The following is an 18,591-nucleotide window of genomic DNA, read 5'->3' on the forward strand; positions in this document are numbered from 1 at the left end:
GAAGAAACAAACCCAGAACAGCAAGAACAATGTATGATCAATGTAGATATATAATAATGTTAACACTTTACAATAAGGGTACATTTATTAATGTTAATGTTAATAACTTACTGCTTAATACTGTAACTAAGCATTAACTAACTGTTAACTAAGCATAGTACATTTCTAACCAGCCATTATTATTTCATTAATAACTAAGCATTAAGGCTTAGCATTAACTGCTTAATAAGCATAAACTTTTTCTTTAACTTTTATTTATCCTCGAGAGACCAATTGAGGGGTGACCCTCATTTACAATGATGTCGAGTTCAAAGCAAATTCAAAGGAAAAACAACAATACATAAACAATATTCAATGCAAAAACATCAAATACACAACAACAGGTGAAGAGAAAAAAAACAATTGAAACATTTACATAGTGGTGAAGAGTGGCAGCAATTCAAATTAAATGGGTGAAAGTACAATATAGTCTAATTAAAACAGTTACAGGTAGAGTTAACTAGGCTACTTATTAACTACGATAGCATTAGCTAACCATTAACCCACGGTTAATTTATTTATTTATTTATTATTCTTTCGGACAATTCCACACAATACACAATTTTCTCTTGCAAATATTCATACATCATACTTTGTGTTGTCCGAAGGGAGACGGAAGAAGCCAAAGGCTTATCAGGTCCCGCCCCCATTTAATATAATTATTGTACCCTTAGTGTAAAGTGTTACAAAATTAATGAATAAAATGTAGCCTATGTGTTGCAGTTATATGCCTATAGCATAAATCAACTTTATTGAAAAGACTCAAGGTCAATTTAAAAGACATACAACACACATGCAAATTAAAAAAGGCAATTATTCAAATGTTTCCAAATAGGACTGGTATCATATAATACTAAGACAAAGATTCGACAGCAGCATAATGATAGAATTATGAGAATCATTCAGCCGACAGATACATTTGTAGTTGTAGTGAATGTGTACATGCAGGCTATTCATTCATTAAGACTTTTAGCCCTGGAGTGAATTACTTTAGGGGCACTTTACATGGCAACGCGAAACGGTGCATACACGGAAAAATTCCCGCGGATGCACTATATCATTTACATGAACACAGCAAACGCAAGCATGAAACCGCAGGTTTTTGAGATCACCTCCCAGGGAGGATTTTTTGGAAAACTTAACGGTTTTGGTTTCTTGTAAACACGAAACCATTTCCCCTGGTAACGCTGACGTCGTGGCTCCACCCTCACACATGCGCATTGCGTTTGGAGATAAATAGGCATGCGCCGTATTTAGGTCCATGTGCGCCAGTTGGAAAACAACTACAACAATGGCGGATCACCGAGCTGTATTCATTGTGCTGATGGACGTTGTGCTGTTGCTGATGAATTTGTTATCGCGCCAACAATCGCTCATACAAGAAAATATGGAATTGCTGCACCAATGCTGTGATCAGCGGACACGGATTGTACACATGGGCGCAATTCTCAATCCACCTATACGTCGGAGGAGGGCAACGAGAAGGCGCTGGGAGAACAAGCCAGTGGTGGGATAACTTTGTGGATGGCATTGTTGACGACAGTGAATGGATGGAAAACTTTCGAATGTCCAAGGCCAGCCTCGTTGCTCTGAGCGAAGAACTTCGTCCTTATATCGAAGGGGAAACTACGAACATGAGAACACCAGTTGGAGTCCTGCACATTATTTAAGCGACAAAGGAAGACTACTAATGCGTTCGGCTTGGCGCGACCGACTGTGTCTCTTATTGTAAAGGCCAGGACACACCAGCCCGATAATCGCCGTCGTCAAAAAAAAAGACGAATCTGTTTGGTGTGTGCCGTGACGTCGGCCGACGTAGAGGTCGTCGGGCTTGTTTTGAGCCTGTCGGCCGCCGATTGCACATGTTCAATCGGCGGCCGACCGTCTTTCATTTGGAGCAATTTGATTGGTGGAGGGCTAGCGAATCAGTGAAGCCCGGAAGTGGGGCGGGTAGCACAAACAGCTAACAACAGCTAGCCATCGTTTTAATGTGTTTGTTCGTTTCGTTTTGAGAGTAGGCTACTCACATGCATCAACCCTTGTTGACTGCTCGACACCATGCTCGACACTCTCTGCTAAAAATTGTGCTCTTATGGTCCATAAATATAAATACGTATTTCTATCTATGTTTATGCTCTAGAGAGATGTCCAATCATTTCCGGCTTTCGTATTTTTTCGGGCCACAATACAGATTAGCGCCGCCTGCTGTTGTGGAGACATTACGTCCCGCGAGTGTACGGAAAATAAACAGTCGTCTCGGTGTGTTCTTTAGCAGCGACGGGAAGCTGGAGCTTCCTGAAACGGCCGACTCCATTTTTTTTGACGACGGCGATTATCGGGCTGGTGTGTCCTGGCCTTAAGGCGAACGTGTGCAGCCATCTACGTCCACCTTGGTCCAAAATACATGAAGCTGCCTTTTACTGAGCCCGAGGCCGAGGTGCTAGTGTCCGGATTTGAACGTGCTCATGGTATGCCTCAGTGTTTAGGAGCCGTTGATGGAACACACATCGAAATAAAGCAGCCATCTCATGAATCTATGAACTACATAAACAGGAATGGGAAATTTTCCCTGAATGTCCAAGCTGTGTGCGACTACCAGTACAGGTTTATGGATGTCGTTGTGAGTTGGGCTGGGAGTGTTCATGATGCACGCGTCTTTGCCAATTCAAATGTGAATACCTATTTCAAGACTGGAAAGATCCCTGCACTAGAAAAGCAGATTGTTGATGACGAGGAGGCCATACCCATTTTTCTACTCGGAGACCCTGCCTACCCGCTAATGCCTTACCTGATGAAGGAATATGCTAGTGGTGGATCTACTCTTCAAGAACAGTATTTTGGACTTTGTCTTTGTAAATGGTAAATGGTAAATGGACTTGACTTATATAGCGCCTTCTAGCCGATTTTCTCAGCCCCAAAGCGCTTTACATATCTTACCACATTCACCCATTCATACACATACTCATACACCGATGGCAGTAGCTGCCATGCAAGGCGCTCTCTGAACCATCGGGAGCAATTTGGGGTTCAGTGTCTTGCTCAGGGACACTTCGACATGTGGCGGGGAGACGGGGGATTGAACCTCCGACCCTGCACTCCAGAGGCGATCTCCCTACCCACTTCGCCACTGCCGCCCTGAGCGTAGAGCACGCATGGTGATTGAGTGTGCGTTTGGTCGCCTGAAGGCCAGGTTTGCATGCCTGAGGCGGCCTATGGACATAAACCTTGATGACTTGCCACATGTAATAAGTGCCTGTTTTGTTCTTCACAGTTTTTGTGAGGCCAATAAGGAGGCTGTGGATGAACACAGGGTTTTGGGAGCAATACAGTGTGATCAAGATTACCAGCCCCCAGCACAGAGCAACAACTATCTGACGGGCTGTAACGAGGGAGGTGGAAAGAGAGTCAGAAGAATCCTCACCAAGTTATTGGACCCTTAAGTGTTATGAGTCTGCAAAAACAGCAACATAATTGTGTTTCTTTTTTTCTAAAGTTATGGTGAATATTGTGATTTTGTTATTATTGAACACATGACATCTATAACAGTTTGAATGTCATTTGTGTTTTCAACATTGAAATGTTGAAAACACTTTACTTTCAATGAGTTACTCCACTAAATCTATGATAATGTAAGTTACTGGTTACTTTAATTTAAAACATTTTGCACATGAAACATGAGGTTAAGCAATATTGTATATTTACCAACAGAATAGGCCTACGTGCACCTGAAATCCATTGAAGTTAGTCATTTTTTAAATGTAATCTAATGTAATAGGACATTATATCTAGTACTTAAAGTAATATCAGTGAGAGTATTGACCAGTACATTTTTTACATTTTCCCTGATTACTTATTTTCACTCAAGTAACATTTAAGTATTTCTACTCTATACTTGTAAAATCATATTGACAAGTGCCTTTTGCCTGTCAATATGGATCCATAGCAATAGGCTAGGATTCTTGGTTATTTTGTTGTAAGTTTTATGCATGCGTAAAATCATGTTGGTGTTCCTTTTACGCGTGCGTAGAATCACCGTATCTGCTTGGGCTTCCACTGGATTGATGCTTGTTCCATGCAGTTTTTTCTTGATCTGAGATGGAAATATTTCAGACATAATGAAATCTATTTTATATTTGTGCTTTGTTGAATTCCCTGTTCCCATTCACAATAAAAGTACAATTTCCTGATCACTCCAGAACCTTCAATTGGCCTCTTTACTGTGTGAATGGCTTGTACTTGAGCTGCACTTTTGAGAGAAAGGGGAGAGACATCCACAGGACAGTTAGCACATACTTCTGCCCAGCCTGAACAGTTATGACACATCTTTATCCATTGATATGTTGATGTTAGTACCAGGTGGTTTCTGTGACCTCAAGTGCAGTTTTTTAAATGTAGAAAGGCAAACGAGAGTGGTCATTCACACACTGTCCAGCAGCATCCCAGACTACTTGATCTGATTCCAATCTACAAAATCCGGTTTTGAAACCGTAGTGTGTGGAGCATTTACTGACCCAGCTCAGTGCAAAACAGTTTAAAGTTAAATATCCCCATGTGCTGCTATTCCAGGACAGTAAACATGAGGTGGTTTATGAAGGCAGTTGATTATTTTTTGTAGGTCAGGTTATTGTTGCAGGTGTAATTAATGCTCTGCAGTTTTCTTTTATTAAACACCTGGTATATATCAGTGGTTAAGATACATCTGTGTGGAGAGTGAAATGAATGCACTATATCATTTACATGAAAACGGCCAACGCACGCATGAAACCGCAAGTTTTTGAGATCACCTGAGATTTTTTGGAAAACACAACGGTTTTGGTTTCTTGTAAACACCGAAACCATTTTCCCTGGTAACGCTGACGTCACGGCTCCAACCTCACACATGCGTAGTCTATAACATTCGCTGTCAAAATACCCACAAGCGAGTTATAAAGTTAGAAGACAACATGAACGGTGTCTCCACGGCACCATCACTGTGATCAGTGGAGAGTGTCGTGCAGGGCTAAAATATAGGCTAACACTCGTCAATTTAGTCCAAGCGATTACCGCAGTAAGTTATTGAGACCACCCACCCGCCACTTTGGCTGGGGAAAGATTTGTACTCTGCCTGTTTTTCTAGCAAAATAAACGTGTGTCACTTCTATATGCCAGGGACACGGCTCTCTCTACATTAAAAAACACTATCAGCGCGCAGCGGTTAAGTTAGGCTACTGTTCAACAAAAGGAGCATTAAGGCTACGGCTTCACAGTAAAAGCATTTCACTGGCTAAAGTTGCTAAACCTTAATAGCATTTCACTGGACACACGTGAGTTTACTTTTATTTTGAAGTACGCCTAACAGGAAGGTAGCCGCTCACGAAGCCCCTTCACTATCAGCCTGTCTTCTGTTTTCACAAGTTCAATGCGGTGAAATAAGAGGACAGAAAGCTTGTCTTTTACAATACTTGTAACCCCAAGCTTACACCAACCACTTTATGAACGTTAGTGGCATTAATTTTCGGTTACAGTAAGGTTTTATGCATCAAATTGTACCGGAAGAGCTATCTACTAAGCTAAGTGTCACCGCTGACTATTGGCTTGCATGCTTACAACAGCGATTTCGTCCCGTTTCCTCTGAAAACATGTGTACGAGTGAAGATGTCAGATAAATTGTGTCTGAACGGGGTTTAAAAAAAAAAAAAAAAACGGGAACACCGTGTAAAGTGCCCCTGAGCTGCTACAGCCAGTCTCTTCTTCAAGCACCATCCGAGGTGCTTAGTGCTCTTCTCTTCCAACCACCATCGGTGGTGGAACACGCTTAGCCTACCAAAAAGGTTTCTCCTGAAACTTGAAAATCAAATAATACAAGCCGGAAAACTGCAAAAAAAAAATCATATTAATTATGCTGTAGGCTACCCAACCAACCGTATTGATCCGACAGCTCCCTCTAGAGCCACAGAAGGCTTTATACAACTTTTTCCACATTTGCAGTCTTACTCCTGAGTCCCTAACACCTGTAAACAGACTTCCCCACTCTGTAAATGTTTCAATCGTTTTGTTTTTTCTTCTCTTCACTTGTTGTGTATTTGATGTTTTTGCATTGAATATTTTGTTTTTATTGTTGTTTTGAATTTGTTTTGACTCGACGTCATTGAAAATGAGGGTCACCCCTCAATTGGTCTCTCGAGGATAAATAAAAGTTAAATGAAATGAAAAATGAAATACAAGACCCTGCTTTCAGCCTCCTTCCATCTGTCCACAAACAGATCATTAATGAGTAAAAACTTAGGAGACCTCAGTTAGATTTTCTCTCAGTCAAACAAGATTAGATGTGACTCTGAATTTTCACACCTCCCTTCGCATTCATTACATTTCAAAGAGACCCAGTGTTGACGAAGGAAAGGCATGGTCGCATCATTTCAGAAGATGAAATGTTACATTTTGAATATCCTGGGAATATGATCATAAATATTGAGGTATTTTGTTTCTCAAACAGCGTTTGCAGGAAACATAATAAAAACTATAACGTGCTGGCATGTGTGGAAAAACAATGGCCCTACAATACACAACAGATATCAACTTAAACTTTAACATCATCGCATCCGTAAGGACTTGATCCCCTCTGAACAGCCTCTGAATTACAGCAGAAATATATGTTTTGATCAATGTGCACATTATTAAAATCCTGGAAGGAAAGGCTAGAAGACAAGTAATTTAGTAACTGCAGTACATCACTATTCCTGCTTAATTATTTTTATTCACTCAAAATGAAAGAACCACATACATGGAAATCAGAATAATTCATTTTGTATTTTCAAAATAGAAAACATTTGGGATGACTTACTTATTTGGCAGTATAACATTGATAATGACAATCTTTGAGCATAGATGAAAGTTTAAACCTTCTTCACACGCAAGACTTAAGGACAATCATTTGGCTACTTCTGTTTCATGTTACATAAAATAACTTGGTTAAAAACAGACACTTAAAATAACATGTGATAGGATTCTTTAATTTCTTATCTGATAGACATTAGCTGAATCCGGTATTAACGCTTACATTAAATCTCTTCTCAGGGCAGGGAAGGCACCACAGACCACAAAGCAAAAGTGCTACAAAGTGATTTTTTTTATAAAAACCCCATAAACATGGTATTGACAATTATTTCCCCCCTTTGTTAACATATAAAAATCTTTTTTTTTTGGTACTGGCCGACTGTACGTTTGGTCTAAAAATGGTTATCACCACAGCATTTACTGCTGTGCCTTGAGCTCTTCCATAAGGTATTTCTCGTTTTTCTCAAGATACCTATAGAGGATGTCTTTGCTGGCTTCAGTACTCAGACATTTATAGATCCCCCTCATCTTGTCCTGAGTGGTAGACAGACCCATGATTTCATCATATTTCTCTTGTTTGAGGACATCTTTTTCGAGGAGCTCATCCAAAATGGGTGAAACGCTGCTCACTCTCTCGATCAGCTGGACTCTATGTTTATCCACAAAGTGCTTGCCTGAGAAAAAGGAGAAATTACTTTTCAATCACTGAATGCATTTGACTTTAACATGAAGACAACTTGATTTTTATTTTAAAGACAGGGTTCATTACAAAATGCTATCTCGAGATAACGGCACATAAAAGAATAATGAGTTGAAAACCAGCTCTCTTATCCCGTGATCACAGGATATTTATATCAAAAAAAATATGGCATGGCCATTCTCGGTTTCCATAGGAATCAAACCACATCTGAGAGGGAAAAAATCAATATTTTACAGTTCAGGCGTAGATGACGTATTTTCAAAATGCTGTCTCATGACTTTTTTTAATAATTACTTTTTTTTGCTAGGAGATCAATACCACTCACTCTGTGCACAAACTACATTGTTCACAGCTGTAGCAGACAGTTAGCTTAACTTGGCAAAAGGACTGAGAGTCTGCATAGGTTATTCCACAATTAAAATTTGTAGTACCAGTTAAACAAATTTGATAAAATGTGTAAATGATTGAGCCTTAGAGGTAATGGTACACAGATTTTTTTTAACTTGACTGGAAAGAATCCGGCTAGCTGCTTTCCATTACTTCCAGTATGAATGCTAAACTAAGCTAAGCATCTCTTGCCGTTAGAAGAACAGACAATTTTCTCATCCAACATTTAGAAAGAACTTCCTAAAGCACGTTTCCACAAAACTATTTATTTCAAATTGATGATACCATACAACACTTTTAAGTGGCCACTGTTTCTTTAAATCCTCTTGAGCCTGTACTCTATATAGAACATCCAAACATGCAGTAAATGAATAGGTAGATTGTATAGTCAGATACTGGGTTTCTAGACAATCTGATCAGTGACTGATCACATGCAGAGTATACGGCATATACAGAGGAGATGTATCACTATATGTGCACTCACCATCTACCATGGTATTTACAGCAGTTGCTCCGGCTGAAGGCACTGCAGCTGGGGGGAACAATGAGGGAAAATTTAAACAGCTTCATATTCGGTCTGTTTTGTTCATAATTTGAAGTTGTATCAATTAAAACATGTTATTCTTAACAGGTAAAGGAAAACAACTCACTGTCACTGGCACCAGGTTTTGAGGATTGTCCACCCGTCTCCTCCTCTGCAAACATGGGAAGAAGACATAGTGTTAGATTCAGATACACCGGATTAATGTTGGACACATGACACATGGGCAGGAATAGCCTACAGTGATTGGCTTTTTAAACCAGATTATTGGGTTTAGGCATTAGATTAATTATGCTTTATGGTTCATACACCATGTCTTAAAACAATGGTGGCTTGCTCATATCATATGTACATTTTAACACATATTTTGTTTATGTTGAACTAACTAACACAGCTTTAAATATTGCAATATCTGAACTTAAAACTAAATTAAATTAACATGTTCATGCGGCCTATTATTTATTACAATTGATGCAGTTTTGTACTCTTATCTTTATAACTTAAAGATTTGACGTTGTTCTTTTGTACCTGATGATGTTATAGTGCATGCCACTTCTGGCAGTTGGCCATTTACAATACACAGCCTCTTTAAAAAGAAATCCCAATTAAAATCCACAGGTTCACAGTGTTCCCTTTAGGTATGAGTATTTTTATTTTATTTATTTATTTAATTAGAATGCTATTATTATTATTATTATTATTATTATTATTATTATTATTATTATTATTATTATTATTATTATTATTATTATTATTATTATTATTATTTTGACTTTATATTTTGATAACAATTCCATGTAGGCTACTATGCTATTTTTATTCTAGTCTGTTCACGGATTCTGTAGCTTTGTCTAAAAAAGAAAACAAGCTTTTTTCCGCCCTGTTCAAAAGCGAAAGTAAAACAGGGCTCAGTCAAATGCAAATGTTTTTCATTTGATTTTCAACTTCATTCATACACAAATCGCGAAACATAACAATAATAATAATTTGCCTTATCCAATCAATGTTGTTAATGACGCTAATTACGTTCAAGCAGAATTTATTATAGACTTTTTCTGTTCCCACGTGCATTAATCAAACCTCTGAGCCTTACATAACAACTCATATGCTCAGGCATGTTTACAATTGAAACCCAAAAGAGGAAGAACATTGCATTTGTTTAAGATGTAGGCTATAAATTCAGATTATTTTCCTGTTTTTTTTTTATTAAAGCTGTTTGACGCATATGGGTTTCCAGGCATCTTCACACTCCACAGCAGGATAGCCTTCTGTTATAATAAAAAAAATATAGGTAGAATCGACAGAAGACAAAAAAAAGTAGCCTTTTGACATCTCACCAAGTTCCTTTGCCTCAGCTAGGCATCCAATCTGTCTCAGTATCTGCACAGCCACTGTGACAGCTCCGTCCTCAGTAAAAGTTGAAACCAGAACGTCTGCGACGTCTAAACAGCTCTTCCCCTCAACCCTCTTGCGTCTGACCCGCGGCTCTTCCCTGCGGTCCAGAAGGTTGTGGCAGAACTTCTTAAAGTTATCTTCTGACAGATCCTCCAGCTTGTCTGCTAAAGCCATCTTCTTGGTTTTGGCTGCCATTTCTCACCACTATAGCTCACAGACCGCGGTTTAGGTTGTTACTCCAAGAGTTCACTTCGTTATCTCGTGAAAAAAAGTGCTCTCCTGCAGGTTATAGGAGGAAGAGACACTCGTGGTGCCTTCAAATGCTGTCGTAAATTGTATTACATTCACTATCTATGAATACATTACGTGAGGTTACATTTAATTTAGCTCACGCTTTTATCCAAATTAACTTCTAATACGTGCTTTCAACCATGAAGAAACAAACCCAGAACAGCAAGAACAATGTATGATCAATGTAGATATATAATAATGGTAACACTTTACAATAAGGGTACATTTATTAATGTTAATGTTAATAAGTTACTGCTTAATACTGTAACGCATTAACTAACTGTTAACTAAGCATAGTACATTTTTAACCAGCCATTATTATTTCATTAATAACTAAGCATTAAGGCTTAGCATTAACTGCTTAATAAGCATAAACTACTTATTAACTACCATAGCATTAGCTAACCATTAACCCACGGTTAATTATTGTATCCTTAGTGTAAAGTGTTACCGAATTAATTAATAAAATGTAGCCTATGTGTTGCAGTTATATGCCTATAGCATAAATCAGCTTCATTGAAAAGACTCAAGGTCTATTTAAAAGACATACAACACACATGCAAATTAAAAAAGGCAATTATACCAATGTTTCCACATAGGTGACTGGTATCGTACAGTACTGAGACAAAGATTTGACAGCAGCATAATGATAGAATTATGAGAATCATTCAGCCGACAGATACATGTGTAGTTCACACCAGATTTCTCAAAAGAACATGGGACGTGCTGACTCTTACATTACAGAAACATTTTGAAACCTAGCACTATAGGTTGAAACCTTGCACTAGGAGAAACAATAACCAAATCTTTAGGATTACTCAGCATTTCGTTGTACTTTTTTTAATGATACAATGACAAGAAAGGCATTCAAGTATATTCATAATATGGTTTGCATTGTCATTGCAAATTAAAAACAAAAAAATACACTAACACAATTAAATAAATCACGACCCACTTGTTTGGATGATTGCTTCAATTTGCCATTACTGGCCTGAGGTTTTCATGTGATTAGATTATGGCACAAGGCTCTCAACATCTGGACAAATTCACATGTTGACAGAGGAGTGGACTGAGAGAGATGCGTTCACGGCCTGTTGGTCCTCTGTCAGGTTTACGATGGCTCTGATTGGACTGTCGCAGTCCGGGGGGAGGGGCTTAGTGAAAAGTAAAAGCCGCGCCATTTTTCCAATAGGTCCATGCATTTTTCTTGAGAGCAATAGCCACCCTCTAGCCTATATCAAACTAAAGTTTCACATCTCTTCACACGTAATCGAATAAATAAATAAATAAATGGCCCCCAACACTATCAGGATGGCTTTAGCGGAAACTCTGGAGAACCTGAGCAAAGACGACTTCAAAAAGTTCTCTCACCAGCTTCTGGACCGCAGGGCAGAGCCGCGGGTCAGACGCAACAGAGTGGAGGCGAAGAGCTGTTTAGAGATCGTAGACGCCCTAGTTTCTACTTTCACCGAACCAGAAGCTCTTCAAGTGGCTGTGGAGATACTGAGGCAGATACACTGCAACGAAGAGGCACAGGAGCTGGGTGAGTGGACAGTGCACTTGATCCTGGAAGTTTGTATCCGTCAATATCTTGCCAACTTTACCGAACTCAACAGTGCACAGCTGTGGTTGTAGCGGATAGAAGAACCGATGCTTTCATGTGAAGAAAAAAACAAATGATAACGTGAAAACAATGCCGGTGGTATTCCACAGTGATGGACCTACAGAACATCCTGCAGCTCTTGTGGTAAACGGAGCCTTGCAGTTTTAGCTCAATGTGTGCAGTTTGTCTCTGTGTGTTGATAAATTATCTGATGAACAAACCCATTATCAAGTGTTTTTAAACACAGCATTTCAGGCAGACTACCATGTTATTAAAAAGTATATTCTCAGATCAAGATACACAAATACATAAAAGACAAAGTTGAAACTGAAAACATAATTGAATATAGGCTACAAATATAGGCTACAAATGAAAACAAACAAACAAACACTAAGCCTACTACGCATGCATAGCCTACAATCTTTAATACTATTCTTTTAATTTGTGTTTTTTCTCTTAATGTGTAAAAGTAGTGGAGACCAGAAACACAGCTAAGATCAACATGAATGACTTCAGAACATTCATCAGGTGGCATTGACTCAAAATTAATTAGATAATGAATTACTATGTTGCTCCATTCTGCTGGATGTGTAAATAAGCAAGTTTTGCTAGACAATGTCACGTTTCCACACAAATCAAATGTGGTATACATATACATTATAAGCATAATAATAGAATGCAGATAGGCATTATATATTCATATATGAATAGGCACAGGGTGAACATATGCACAGGCAAGTAAAAACAATGTAGACTGAAAATATACTGTAAAAATGCTGTAGCCTATTTATCAGCATGAGATTTTTTTGTAATTCCATTTTTTAGGGGGTCATTTTGACAAATGTGGATGACTGGATCCAAAGTGAAACCTCTTACAGAGAACATTTAACACCAGAAAATGTATCTTAATCGAATTTTGTTTTAAAAGTCTCCACTATTCCTGAGGGGGCTTACACATTAAACAACACACTGCATCAGGGCAGGTATTACATGTTCCTAAATGCAGTGGTGCCGTCATTATTCTGACTGTTTGGTCATAAATCTAGAAAAGTCAACATGGAAGGTCAGCACTGTGTATATTGGTGGGGTGTCAAGTGCATTGTGTCTTATATCAACCTCTAACTATCTATTATTTGTCTTTCTCTACAGAGTCAAAAACCAAAGTCTGTTTGGAAGTGAGTTTGACTTCACACAATGACATTCACAGATTCACCTCAACATGTGGCTGAATGTGACAAATGATACTAAGGCTGATGTTTGGTGTTTTTCCTCTTTAGAAAGGCGACCCCACCTTCCGTAAGACCCCGAGTGGGGAGCTGGAGAGGAATCCGTCCCAGGAGGCTCTGAAGTATGCGGCCGACCAGTGGCCCTTGCGTGCTACCCAACAGGGAGGTCCTTCAGTGAAGAAGCCAGAGGAGGTGGAGGCTGAAGCCAAGGCCCGCGTTGACTCTGAGGGCAGGGACTCCCAAAATGATAGGCTGGTTCTGAGCAGGTTCATTATCCAGTTTGGACAGTACAAAGGTCAAACCTTCAAGTGGCTGTTGGAGAATGATTTGGGCTGGACGACATTTCTGGTGGCTGATCATCAGAAGGAGCGAGAGCAAATGAAGCACCAGGACCCGCTGATGTCCAACAAGGTACTGTACCATATCAACCATGCAACCATATCCAACCTACATTGTCTTCTCATCAAAGCGGATATGTCTATCCTCAGGCTTATTTCACGCTTTGTTGTGTGATATTGTTGGCCATATACTTTTTCCCATTACCATATTTCAGATTGTTTGTATGAGTGTGCGGGCGTTTCTTACATGTGTTTGTATTGGCCCCTTTGAGGGAACGATGATTCAAATAAAAATGAATCTTGTGGAGTTTTAATAGTAACACCAATTCCTTTTCATTTGAAGGATTCCTTGACCAGATATGCGATTGCTTATCCTGAGGCTTTGAAAGAAGTCAGGTTAAAACGTGCATACAGCAGATCTCTCCAGTCAGGCCCAAAGGGAATGGCCCTTGTTGGGTTTGGTGCTCACGGATCAGAGACACTGAAGGGTCTGTACGAGTCAAAGGACGAGAATAAAATCAGGTACAATGCATAAGTGAATTGCCATACTACGTCTTTGTGTTGATACGCCAGCAGATGTTAAATCCACTGCTCTTCCATTTGTACACAGCTATGTCCAGTTCCTGCGGAGCAAGAAGTCAACCTGCGACCCTGGGTCCAAAATGGAAATCGCCGTCAGATACATTTTGAAGCGTGACAGGGAGCGAGCGGCAGCGGGCAGAAGACTGACCAAAAGAAAATGGGCCCAAAGCGACAGAGGCCAAGAAAACAGTGCATCAAGGTGTGTGTTGTTGTGTTTGGAAAAAATTAAGGAATTACATTTTATTCTGTACGTATGCTGCTAAAGACCATGGCATGCATATTATTACATATTATCATCATTATTGCATAATACATACATTCAACACGTTTGATAAGGCATTTTTGTTTACTTTTACTGCTAATGACGATTAAAGTGAAATGGAGTAGGGGTGCTCCTTTTTAAACGTGTCACTTGTAGATCATTTGGTGATGTCTGCGTTTTTCTCTGCCTCTCCTCTAGGCCCATGCACGCCAATGTGAGACGAGGCAGCAGGAGGACACAGTATCCCGCTCGGTCCCGCCAGTGATCCAACCCAGTGTCTTAAACCCTTCGAGGCAAAATTGTGCACGTTGATATTGTGCTGTGTACATGTGAAAAGGGGTGCGTGTAGGTTTTGATTGCTTGTTTGTTGGATTTTCTCCCTACCCTCTCTTAAATTCACTTTCACAACACGGACTTGATCTAACCAGATAAGCCACTCCTCCTGAGTCGTGAATCCGTGGATGTTACGGTCAGAACTCAGTTCAAACTATCATCTGATGTGAAGTGCATCCAGTGCACGTGAGTGAAAGTCATGTAGATTTTTTTCTTGCCATTAGATGTGTTTGGTGTACTTTGTTTCTGCTAAGTTAATGGAGCTAATGTTCATATTGGCAGCTAACTGTTCAAGGTACGACCATAGTCGTACCTGCTATTTGTCATACTTCTGGAAGCACTGGCATAGATGCCTGTATGTGTTTTAACCCTACTTATTGTGTTTTTTTTTCTTATTGTCTGTGTTTTTTTATGTTTTTTATATGGACCACCTGAGTCTGGAATCAATTTGATCTAATAGCCTGTAGTAGGTAAAACATATTTTCCGTGTGAGTAGTGGCCTATTACAGATGTTGTGTATTTAAATTTGCAAATCCTGAACAGCAGTAATCAGTCTGTATGATAGTTTAGTAGCATGTGCGTTTTTTACATATTTGAGTTCCTTACCTCTTTAAATCTGCGTATTTGTATAGAACCCCAGAGTCATCAGACAAGTTTGGAATAGGAGTGTTGTGAAAGAAAAATAGACACAGTGGACGTCTGTGTGATTCCTACAGATCACCTGCAGTGTTCTGCCTGAATACGATACAGTAGTATTAAGCAAGGAAGCTACATCTTCCTCACAATAAATATCATTTATTTGACTGTATTTTTATTTTGTTAATGTTTACTTTATGCAGAAAAATGTATTGTGGATATAATATCTACTAGATGGGTATGTTTGTTTCTTAAACACATGCCCTGACCAATATTGGAAAAAAAGACCTTTGGAATAGAATTGAAACTCTATTTTTCTGTAGCATTCCTGTCTCTCAAATGTGCTTTATAAATAAAACTGCCTTGCCTGTTGTGCTTTTTATACTGAGCAGAGTTTATTCACTTATTAAAGACAGTGAGCAACAGTAGGAACAGCTACATAACACGGGTTATTATGATGGAAAAAGTACAAATGGATGTTAGTCTTTCAAATTGGTTTCTACAGAAAGTCTTCTCGTATGACAATATTCTCCCTGGAGACTTGATCCAATATGATGCAACGGTGTTCAGCTCCTGGATGAGAAGCACAATGTCGATACATCGAATGTTTCCCTGAGGAGAGAGAGAAAGACGTTGACTCATTGATGAATATATGTGAGCTGATGGTGGCTAATGGCTTATAGCAGAATCTATTGCTTTTGAGGAATTTAAGAGTCTGAACGGCTTAATCTGCCAAAGGTTATACAGCAATGTTTTCTTCATTCACAATGTTATTATGGAAAAGGTGTTCAAGACATCAAAACTGATAATTCAACCTGTAGAATTAATACATAACATGGTTGTTACAATAAAATAAAGTATAAACAGTAAATACTATCAACAATTCAGGGTTTATTTTCATGAAAATATAAATTTTAGTTTGTAAGCTCAATGCAACATATAAACCATTATATCTCCTCACGATCCACGAACTGTCAGTAGTGCTGTGTGTGCTGAAAAAAAATCCAGTGTTAATATACAGCCTAGGCTCTGTAAACGGGCATTTTGCTAGCAGCAGTGGCCCCCCTTTGTTTACAAATCCATTTACAGAGCCTACAGGCTGTGTAGGTTTTAACACCAGATTTTTCAGCACACACACAGTACGGACAGGTAGCTGACCTTGAGGAGGTATTCACTGATTTTGACAAAAAGTGATTTTGACAAAAGGTGATTTTGACAAAAAGTGATTTTGACAACAAGCACCTTTAAAGCACGTAGGCCATCGAATTAAATGGTCCTGGATGTTACCAGGTCAAGATTTAAAAACAGAGTTGACCAAGCCCTTGCCGTGATTACTCCAAATTTTTGGATAAGTGTACTACTGAATATAAGAACTGCCCGGACCGCTGAAAATGTCAGATCCTTGCTGAAGACCCACTTGCATTTGTTGGCTTTCAGTTCGAGTTGTTGTTCTTTTGACACGTTGGACTCTTTCTACTGTTGTTTGTCTTGTTTGTTTGTGTTTTTATAATTTTTTTTAGTTTTTTTGTTGCCGTTACGCACTTTGGTCAACTAGGTTTGTTTTTAAATGTGTTATACACATACATTTGAACTTGAACTTCAAAAAGTTAGAGCCAACATCAAGCCTGGCTGCAAGCTCGAAATATGTAATGAGAAGACTTGTATAATCAAGAAACATGTAAGCCTACCTTTCCCCCAAGTGACGGCTCCTACTTAGGGTCTTGGAGCTGTAGGAACAGAGACAAATGTCATTTGTGCAGCAATTCCACACTTTGTACAGTGATTTTGCATGTTAAAATGCATGCAGGGAAAAACAATTCCTGGCAGGTCAACTCACTGTCAATGTCTTCCTGTCACGCTGGCTGTCAAAAAAAGAAAAAAAAGAGAGAGAGAGAGAGAAATGTTTAATAGTAAATAGCACTGACAGATTTCCCACATAGACTCATATCATTGCCTTTAATTTTTCATTTTTGCACTTCAAGTTGGAGCTACTGTATAGGCCTATTGACAGTTCAGATGCGATCTTCCGGGATCAAACACTCAAGCAACGTTATTAAAACACAAACGATGCCTCTTTGCTATCCTCGTAAGGCACACAATGGCCAATAGCCTACAAACTACATTTTATTTGCGACAACTAGACTCTTTTTTTCCTGAAATGCATAATAAAAAACCTGCTCGTCTTTCTCTCACGAAAACAGGCATGTTTCAAACCGAAAGTAAAAAAGATATGCGGGGTATGCACAGTAATGTACTCTATAGGCCGCCACATTGTAGACTACTACATCTGTACTGTTTATTTACTGTTTTTTTTAATAACCTTGCAAAAATCGATTCCTTTTTTGTTGTTGCATAGAGCAGTTTGACGCTTTTTGGTTTACAAACAATCGTCTCCAAAGTTTGATGTCAATGAACTCGTAAACGTATATCCTACACAGTAGGCTAAGCCTATATTCGAGACAGATATCTCACCGAGTTCCCTTGCGTGTTCGTTGCATTTGATCAGTGTCAGTGTCTCCAATGCCACTTGAAGAGCCCCCTCCTCGGTAAAAGTAGAAACTAGAACGTCTACGATGTCTAAATAGCTCTTCCCCTCCACTCTGTTGCGTCTGACCCGCGGCTCTGCCCTGCGGTCCAGAAGCTGGTGACGGAACTTTTTTAAGTCTTCTTCGCTCAGATCCTCCAGAGTTTCCGCTAAAGCCATCTTGATAGTTTTGGAGGCCATTTCTTATCCGACCAAGTGCCGAAAGATCACTAACTTTAGTTTGGATTTCAAACAGGCAGCGGTGCTCCCCACTGTATCCAGCTGCAGGACAATTACCAGGTTGCGCGCACTTGGGAAAGAGGCATTCGCTTTATCCTCAGACCTAGAGGCCCTTCAGCCAGCGTTTGGAAACTCCTCCCCACATAGGTTGAAGCCTTTTATATATACAGTACTATCTATGGTTGAAGCAGACAGCATCTATATATTGATTGAGGAGTTCCCTGGAAAATCTTGTCGGCTGACAGAACCATGTCAATGTAGTTCCCAGTGAGAGCAAGTCTTGCCAAAACCAGCAGCATTGTCACTCTTAATCAGCTGGAACGAGCCACGTTATTAAATTAACATTCTGAAAATAGACGTTGTGTCTTACTCCTCTGAGCTGCATCCCAGACATGTCAAGACAGTTGGTAATGAATGGAAAGACCCAGAGGCAGACCCAGACACAGATTCAGGAGCCACTCGCAGAATATTGAATTGAAATGTAGTGTATGTATAGTTTAACATTTGCTATCCATATATAATATATTTGAGGGGCAGTGTATTTTTCTCACATGAATAACTTGCTGTTTCTCAACTTAAATATTGCATGCATTTATTTTCATGACTAATTTTTGATTATTGTTATCATATCTATCTATCTATCTATCTATCTATCTATCTATCTATCTATCTATCTATCTA

General features: G+C 39.2%; 2 protein-coding genes and 1 long non-coding RNA gene across 3 annotated transcripts; 1 reads left to right on the forward strand and 2 right to left on the reverse strand.

Moving 5' to 3' along the window:
• Window positions 1-6,758: 6,758 nt before the first annotated feature.
• LOC307259877 (apoptosis-associated speck-like protein containing a CARD) lies at window positions 6,759-10,155 on the reverse strand. The gene is made up of 4 exons (XM_080039918.1): window positions 9,818-10,155; window positions 8,590-8,634; window positions 8,424-8,471; window positions 6,759-7,526 (listed from the first exon to the last, which is right to left on the reverse strand). Exons 1-4 carry the CDS (start codon window positions 10,068-10,070, stop codon window positions 7,270-7,272), a joined length of 603 nt encoding a protein of 200 aa, XP_079896044.1. The 5' UTR covers window positions 10,071-10,155; the 3' UTR covers window positions 6,759-7,269.
• Window positions 10,156-11,409: 1,254 nt separating this feature from the next.
• On the forward strand, window positions 11,410-15,503 carry LOC307259917 (uncharacterized protein). Its single transcript, XM_080039998.1, has 6 exons — window positions 11,410-11,709; window positions 12,919-12,944; window positions 13,047-13,406; window positions 13,677-13,855; window positions 13,944-14,114; window positions 14,376-15,503. Exons 1-6 carry the CDS (start codon window positions 11,457-11,459, stop codon window positions 14,440-14,442), a joined length of 1,056 nt encoding a protein of 351 aa, XP_079896124.1. The 5' UTR covers window positions 11,410-11,456; the 3' UTR covers window positions 14,443-15,503.
• Window positions 15,504-15,539: 36 nt separating this feature from the next.
• On the reverse strand, window positions 15,540-18,018 carry LOC307259190. Its single transcript, XR_013845149.1, has 4 exons — window positions 17,619-18,018; window positions 16,984-17,008; window positions 16,835-16,873; window positions 15,540-15,758 (listed from the first exon to the last, which is right to left on the reverse strand). It is a non-coding gene; the product is annotated as an uncharacterized lncRNA (long non-coding RNA).
• Window positions 18,019-18,591: the final 573 nt, after the last annotated feature.

Source organism: Ammodytes marinus (genome assembly GCF_949987685.1).
Source record: "Ammodytes marinus genome assembly, chromosome: 13".
Classification (NCBI taxonomy): domain Eukaryota; kingdom Metazoa; phylum Chordata; class Actinopteri; order Uranoscopiformes; family Ammodytidae; genus Ammodytes; species Ammodytes marinus.